Here is an 8,619-nt window from a genome sequence, read left to right as displayed (position 1 = left end):
AGTAGAATCTCTCTGGTGGGGACTGGTTCTTAATCAGTTGGGTGTCATAAGTTAGGGTTTGTCTCATGAAGATAAGGCTACATCAAAGTTAATTGTGGCCATTTGGGTGCACGCAGCTGAGTAGATTTTTATTTATTTATTTTTTTGGAATGAATACTATGGTGTGCACATATCAAGAGAAAAAGAAGGGATTTAAGGTAGGAGCTTTAGGGTAATTAATGCCTTTAGTTTTTCCCTAAGTTCATTTCAAACTTAAGTGCAGAGGAAAAATATTTACATTGATTACAGGGAAGAAGTGTTGTTTGTGAGCTAATATTATTGGAGAATGTTATTGAAGGGTTTTTAGAAGTTCAGCATAAGGGGAAAGCTAAAATGCAGAGAAATGAGGCAAAATTTAGGATGTGATAATAAAGTTGACAAATAATGCTTTCAGTGAAGACGATGGTAAAAAGTAGTCTGAAAGTTCTCATTCAGTCCTCTAATTTTCAATTATCTGCCTCATGTTAAAATATAATCTAACTTCAGTTTTTCACAGTTTTAGCTCTATAGCAAAAAAGTTCTGGTCTCTGAAAATACATGTTGACCACAGTTGTGATAGACCACTGTGAGTTTGGGGAAAGAGCTTTATGGCACATTTACTTTCTTTGCTATGGACTGATATTGGATGTAGGTGGACATATCTGGCTGCAGTGTGGTTCACTCTCATCTTGTAATTCATGTGCTGGAAGGACCATCCTCTCTGTCTTGTGGAGATGAAAGGGAAAAGAGCAGAGAGATAGGACTGAGGATGCAGGAGGTCATGACGTGCATGCTAGAGGTCAAGGCTCATTGTTGCCAATCATTAATCCCTTCCCTTATGGTCAACTTACAATAGTCAGATTCATTTCAATATTGTTTCCTTTCTAAACTATAACATTGTAGTTGAAGAGACGGCAAGAAATTAATGATAGAAGCTATCTTTTTACAAAATATAGCTTTTAATTTTGGGAGTAGCTCACAAGCAAGAAAGAGCACCTTTGAGGAGACTGGATGTTCAGTGGTAGGTTTCCAGCATACTGGAAGATCTAAAATTCTCAAAACCTCAGATTTCAGGGCAATGCTTACATTCCACCTTCCCCAAACCCATCTTAGTCAAGGTGAAGGTTCTCAAAGAAGTGTATAAATCCTGTCTACCTCTGTATAGTCAAACTAAGATAAAGAGTTCCAAGTTGATGATGTTTTGCACCCTCCCATTTATTGTAAGGGATTTCTCATGTGGAGTCCTTTGTACACAGACCAACCCTTGCTGGGCCTATCCATCTCCTTTCTTCTATTCTCTCTTTCAAGAAAGGAATTTTAGTGTCTTATAGGGTTTGTATGAGACAGGCCAGCCAGTTGTAACCTTTCACACACATGCAGTTGAGTATTATATATAATTTTTGAAATAAATGTCCTTCCATCTGCAACAAAACAGATTTACCTGATGGGTACCATGTGAATTAAGATGGATAAATGCAGTGAGACATTTTTACTTATATGTAGAATCATGAAAGCTTAATTTATATAATCTCAGTAGAAGAGTGGAGAACCGAGAAAAAGAGTGATTTGGAGAAAGAGAACTCCCACTGAAAAAAAATGCACCCAACAGATTGTCATATGGACAGACTTGCAGACATTTCCTTGATTAAAGTTTGATGTGGAAGGGTTCTGCTCACAGTAGATTGTGTAAACCCTAGGCAGGTGACCTGAAGGCTTCCAATAAAGCAAGCTAAACAATCCAGTGAAAGGAAGCGTGCACACAGATTTGACTATGTTGTTGACATGAAATTACAGAACACTATATATCACATATGCATATATGTTCATATAGGAAGTTTTCACCATATGTAATCTTAAAATTTCATTTTCAATCTTACTACAATATATCTGGAAATATGGTGGCTCAAAAAAGTCAAGGATTTGCAGAAGTCAACATAGAAAAGTATTATACAAATGTTTATAAGAGCATATCATTGTCTGTTAGTATCCCCATTATTACACACACATGCAGACTGTCCTTTTATAGCTAAATCCTATCAGGTTTCTTAATATTTTCTGTTCAGTGTAATAAGGGCAACGAATAATATTTGACTATGTTAACTAAGAATTTTTGATTTGGCAAGAAAAGTAGCTAAGAAAAAAACTGTCCAGCAAATTTTATTCTGTTGCTGTAGAAAAAAGCAAGACAAATTTCCAAAAACAGATTGTAAATCAACCATTGTTTTACAAACTGTGACAAATTCATAATTTATATAAATTGATTTAATATTCTCAATGTCACAAAACAATATAGAGTATGGAAATATATAGTTTATAATATATTCACATATTATATGTGTACATGTTAGTTCTTGAATACATACTATCTGCTTTTAGGACGTGATTGAGCATATATACATGATTGAATAAAATATTTACACTATTTAAAAAAACACACAATTTTGATGTTACAGATATGGTTAGAATGTTCTATTCCCTGCACAGGCAAAACACAGGGGAGATTCACAGATTTAATGACTGATCAGCAGAAAAGGACTCACAGTTGGGAAACCTGCAACGACTACTGAACCCATGTTTACCAGGAAAAATCCTGGATTATTTGAAATAGTCAGATTAATTTGTAAAACACAAGAAAGGGCGTAAAAGCAGACAAAAGTGCTCACCAAGAGCAGAATAATCTTTGTGGCTCTGGACTCAGCAGAGGATTTGAGGGACAAGTTGCTTCTATGAATGTGCTTCATTCTCTGCTTGTGTCTGTAGAGGATGCAAACCATGGAGCTACTGGACCAAATCATCAGCAACACGAAAAGCACATCAGGGCTTGTGTGTATTACTGCAGTGAGAATGTCAATGGCTTTGTCATGACGAGTGGCAGAACAGAATCCAAACCATTTCAGATTCGTCATATTCCTATGGTTCAATCTCGCAGTTATATACATAGGAAAATCAATGTTTATTATGAGGGCCAGGATCCAACTTATGTAAACACTAGCAACAATGTAACTGGGAGCCTGGGCTTTAAGGCATGTCCATCTGGAGCCCATTGGGCTGATGGTAATAGCCTGGAAGATACTTAGGAAGCAGGTGCTGCTGAGAGACACATTCCTCCCTATTCTGTGAAGATAGAAGATCAGTTTGCAACCAAAATCATCGAGGAAGTCTTTCAAACCTAAGGTTTCCATTGTGTGGGGAACTCCTTTAGACAGAAGAGTTAAAAGGTTAGCTGCAATCAAGTGCTGCAGAATCCAATCTGTGAACTTTAACCTGATCCCAGTGAAGTAAAGCAGAAGATAGTTGTAGACTAAGAAGGAGTTTCCCAGGACTCCAATTGCAGTTTGTGATAAAAATATCATTCTTACAACCATATCACTGGCTTCCATAATGTCAACTCTTGTGGTCTCAGGATCATGGCATGTGAAGTTGATGCATGGGCTGCATGCTATATACTGTGTTCTATATCCATAATAAGACTAATGCAAAATCCTTCTTTGATTTTTTTTAAACAGCTAATCAAAAAGTGGCATTATAACCTAAAAGAGAGTGTATAATGTATAACTTCTAACTTTGAATATAGGGTAATACAGTTTAGTCAATATTCACAGTGTGGAATCCTCTGCTCTGACTCCAGTTATGCAGATGAGGAAAAGTGAGATAAGATCATCTGAGTCAATTATTTGTAAATTCATGATTGATTAATGATAAAGTGAGGACTTTCAAGTCCATAAAGTCCACAGTAAGGCTACTGGAATCCCCAACTACTTGTAAAACCATTCAATTCAGTACTTAAAATGAACATCCCGATACTTAGGTTTGATTATTATACATTTATACCTTTTCAAAATTACTATTGCTGTGTGTTTTGTAGTGGATATTTTGTTTCCGTGTGTGTTACTGTTTCTTGGATGAGTGAGTACCTATTCTTAGAGAACACTGGGTATTTTAATGTACAGGAGGAACTATAACTCTACAGGAACCAGTGTCAGGAGAAATCATATACATCAGTGTAAAATTGTCCCATATTTCAGATAGCTGCATTTGCCTTATGGATTATTTATATTTATTAAAAACAATTAAAATAATATCCTAATGGAAACCAATCACACTCACATGTTTTTCCTTAATTTCAATAAAAAAGAACACGTAATAAAAGTGTGTGGCACACACACAGTACGACTCGGAATCTGATGACATATTTCAGTGCTAATTGGTACCTGAGCAATGATCTGTGATCACAAACATAAGGTATGTTCACTATGCATACACTCTGTCTTTTGTCAGCATCAAGATTTGTGCTTTGTAAACCTTGAAGTATTTGAGGTTGTACAAAAGGCACTTTAGTTAAGGTCACTAGCTGCTTTTCCAAAGGACCTGAGTTCAATTCCTAGCATGAATGACTGTTCAGACAGTCCTGGGGCTTCCAACACCCTCTTCTGGACTTTAAGTATTCCAGGCACACATGTGATACACAGATGTACATAATATCAAACACACAAAAGAAAAGTAAAGGGAATACACCTCAACTTTCCAATTCTTACTATTAAAGAATAAATAAATAAAATACAGCATTCATTAGAAAAACCATTAGATTCACATTGTAATTAAACTTAGATTGTAATATCTAAGCAAACTGTCAATTTGCTTCTCTATATCATTATATATAGAATATATACTATATATGCATATATACACATATGTGTCAATTAACATATAAATGTACACACAAATATATATGCTGGACTAATTTGATAGTATATTATAAATATATATGATACATATATATGTGTATGTTTATTTATATCAATTAAGGAAGAATGATCTAAAAGCACGATGGTCCACATCTGACTGGCAGCGTCTAACTTGCTAAACAATGGTGGTGATTTTTATGTCAAGGTCCCTGACTATGATTTAGGAGGGCAGTAGCTGCATCACAATCTCAGAATACTTGGCTTTTGAGGTAAATACAGTCTCTCTCTCCATCAATGGCCTCATAGGTCAGAGTTTAAGATTTTCTGCTCAAGCACATGCATGCAGATATGCTTTCACACAGGATTCCATGATTCATTTACCTTCCTCCTACTCCCTGAAGCATCTCCCAGGAATATATAGAATCAACTTATCAGCAGGAAGGATTCCCATGATCATTGCTGAGCAGTAGACCAATTTTAAAACATTGCATTCCAGCTTTCAGTATGTGCTGGAAAAAAAATCACAAGAATTCCAATGAGTGGAGGATTGATAAAGATAAGAACATCAGAGACTGTGTTCTGTGTCTATTACCTCATGTTCGTTTTGCCTGTGTCCTGAGTCTGTGCTTCATTCAGGTTTTTCTTAAATTGCCAGTTGGCTTTGTTATGCTACTTAATTCCAAGTTGCTTTTCTGGAAGTCTTGCTTAGCTGGAGTCTGCAGATGAGTTTTGCTCTGTGGATTCTGTCTCACAGACTCTATGAGTGCATGCCAAGTGTTGTTTATTTTCTTAGGATGACAATCTCACAGCCAGAGTCTTATGGTCCCTGACATATTCTGGTGGGAGCCACCAGTGCCTGAGATATGTGTATATTATTCTGTGACCTCACCTCCCAACAGACCTCCAATTACCTTTTCACCTTCAGTAGTAATGGGTACACAACTTTTCATAAGGCAGGTAGAAACTTTTCTGAGCATCTTTTCCCCAGATGTCAGGTATCAAAAACAATTTCAAGTTTCTTGCTATCCTCTAATTGAAGTGTTGCAGTTTATAGCTGCTGATATCTGCTCAGTTCCCTGGAGACCAGTATGGATGATGAAATTCTGATGTCTGTCTTCCGTACACCATTGAGGTAAGTTTACATCATTCTATTTCATGATTAAGTGATGTGTCATGTGACCAAATCCAGTTTATCTATTTCTGAAGTGAGAGATCTCTCTTTAATACAGTTCCTGGAATTTTGGTGTGCCCAGTCAAAATATTTTTGTGTCTAATTCATAACTTTGATTTTCCTACTACAATGTCTTTCATTAGAAATCAAAAAGGCAGGGGGGCTAGAGAGATGGCTCAGTGGTTAAGAGCATTGCCTGCTCTTTCAAAGGTTCTGAGTTCAATTCCCAGCAACCACATGGTGGCTCACAACCATCTGTCTGGTGCCCTCTTCTGGCCTGCAGACATACATACAGATAGATTATTGTATACATAATAAATAAATAAATAATTTTTAAAAAAGAAATCAATAAGGCAGCCAAGCACGCAATGGAGGTCCACACTTTTAACCCCAGCTCATGGTAGGCAAAGGCAGGTGAATCTTGATGAGTTTGAGGACAGCCTGGTATGCAGAATTAGTTTCAAGACAGGTAGGACTACACACACAGAGACACAACAAGAAAAGATAAAAATCCACCACCAAAACACACAAGTTTTATAAGGGATAAAAATATAATAATGTAATATAATGTATGAGATGCATAATATAATATACTATGAAAGAAAAAAATCTAACACATCAAATTGGAACTAAACAAACAAAGAGGAATGAAGACCCTAAGAGAAGTCGCAGAAACTGACACCCCCTTATTCACACAGGTAGGAATCTCATAAAAGCACTAAACTGGAAGCTACAATATATAAGCAAAGAATATGGTGCAGACTCATGCAGGTCATGTGCTTGCCTGACTCAGTGTCTGAGTTTATATGAGCTTGATCATGCTGATTTAGTCAGTCTTGTTTCCTTGGTGTCTTGAATTTTCTTTGCTCTTACATGTTTTTATGTCCTTTTCCATTAAAATCTCGTAGCTCTTTGGGACATGATTTGATAAAGACATCCCATGTAGGACTGAGTGTTTCAAATTTTCTCAGTCTGCGTAATGTCTGTCTGTGGGTCTCTGTATTCATTTCCTTCTGCTGCAGTAGGAAGCTAGTAGGTACAGAAAAAGAATACAAAAGAGACCAATAGACTACTGGTAAAGAGGCCCTCAGGAGGGCTAAAGCCTTTGAATCCACTGAATGAATACAAAAGAGACCAAGTCTGGAAAGAGTCAGACAGTGAAAAGGGAGCTAGCAATGTACTCATGATAGAAGATACATCTCAACCCTGACCTTTTTACACAAGGGAACGTTATATTTTCCACAGGGAGGAGAAATTTGGGGGAAAGTTAAGGAGCTTCCATGGGTTGTCAGTGTTCCATTCTGATATAAGACATAGATGCACTGAAACAGTATGGGCATACATGTTTCTTGGTATCCTGCCAGAACAGAGGATCTGGCTGCAGTCAAAGGCTCAACATGCTGTAGCATGTTCTTGTTACCTCCTTTATCGGAGCTGAGTTTGTCAGTACAGGCCATATTTAAAAAATTATAGCAGAGATAAGCAGGGGTCCCACAGTCATAGGACTACCCTACAGTAAGGCAGATGAATGGCTTCTGGGGAAGAAAAGTGCAATAAGAAGACTGGACGCAGAGAAATTGTCCAGATTGTGTCTCCTGATTAATGTCAGAGGAAAGGCAGTAAAACTAGGGGACTAAAGAAAGAAAGTTGACAGTGCAATTTGTAGGACAACACTAATTTTTATTATTATAATTTTATTACATACTCATTTTATTATATAATTATTTTATTATATACTCATTGTTATTATTACATCTCCATTGATAAGTTATGGGATTACAGTACTTCAGAGAAGCCCGCTTTATAGACCATTATGCTCAGGATCATACAGCGCACAACTACACTGTCTTCAGAAAAACACCTTAGGAGTCTGACCATCAGTTATCATAACAAATCTCTAAAAGTTTAGGGACTGCAGAGATTGCCATGTTCCTATTCAAATATCTGTCTCTTTCATTTCATGTTCTCATTGAGAAACATCAACATTGCCATTTCTGAGCACATGCCATAAATGTATTATATTCTCACAGAACCTTACTCTAAGTTTATCTCTGGATGTCACAGTGCTCTTCATCCATTATGTTCTTCCCTGATGTTGTCTTATTGCTATTGCTAGAACTTCAAGCCCTATATTGAAGAGGTATGGAGAGAGTGGACATCCTTGTCGTGTTCCTGATTTTAGTGGGATGGCTTTGAGTTTTTCTCCGTTTAATTTAATGTTAGCTGTCGGCTTGCTGTTAATAGCTTTTATTATATTTAGGTATGACCCTTGTATCCCTAATCTCTCCAAGACCTTAATCATAAAGGGGTGTTAAATTTTGTCGAATGCTTTTTTTAGCATCTAATGAAATGATCATATGGTTTATTTCTTTGAGTTTATTTATATGGTGGATTACATTGATAGATTTTCGTATGTTGAACTAGTCCTGCATCTCTGGGATGAAGCCTACTTGATCGTAGTGGATAATTTTTCTAATGTGTTCTTGGGTTTGGTTTGCCAGTATTTTATTGAGAATTTTTGCGTCGATGTTCATGAGGGAGATAGGCCTGTAATTCTTTTTCTCGGTTGGGTCTTTGTGTGGTTTTGGTATCAGGATAACTGTAGCTTCATAAAAGGAATTTGGCAATGACTCTTCTGTTTCTATATTGTGAAGGAACGTATATTCTTTTGTGTTTAGGTGGAACGTTCCATAACTGTTAAGTCCATTAGATTCATGACATTTGTTAGTTCTCTTATTTCTCTGT

At 36.7% G+C, this 8,619-nt stretch overlaps 1 protein-coding gene across 1 annotated transcript; it reads right to left on the bottom strand.

The window, feature by feature from the left end:
* Positions 1–2,528: 2,528 nt before the first annotated feature.
* On the bottom strand, positions 2,529–3,398 carry LOC142859711 (vomeronasal type-1 receptor 4-like). Its single transcript, XM_075990034.1, has one exon. The coding sequence runs from the start codon at positions 3,396–3,398 to the stop codon at positions 2,529–2,531; it is 870 nt and encodes a 289-aa protein (XP_075846149.1).
* Positions 3,399–8,619: the final 5,221 nt, after the last annotated feature.

This window comes from Microtus pennsylvanicus, chromosome 1, assembly GCF_037038515.1.
Source record: "Microtus pennsylvanicus isolate mMicPen1 chromosome 1, mMicPen1.hap1, whole genome shotgun sequence".
Lineage (NCBI taxonomy): Eukaryota > Metazoa > Chordata > Mammalia > Rodentia > Cricetidae > Microtus > Microtus pennsylvanicus.
The sequence above is the reverse complement of the archived record's forward strand: the minus strand, read 5'-3'. Positions and strand labels throughout refer to the sequence as shown.

Excerpts from the sequence above, each read along its gene's own strand:
- LOC142859711 (XM_075990034.1), bottom strand. The coding sequence starts at position 3,398 with ATGGAAGCCAGTGATATGGTTGTAAGAATGATATTTTTATCACAAACT.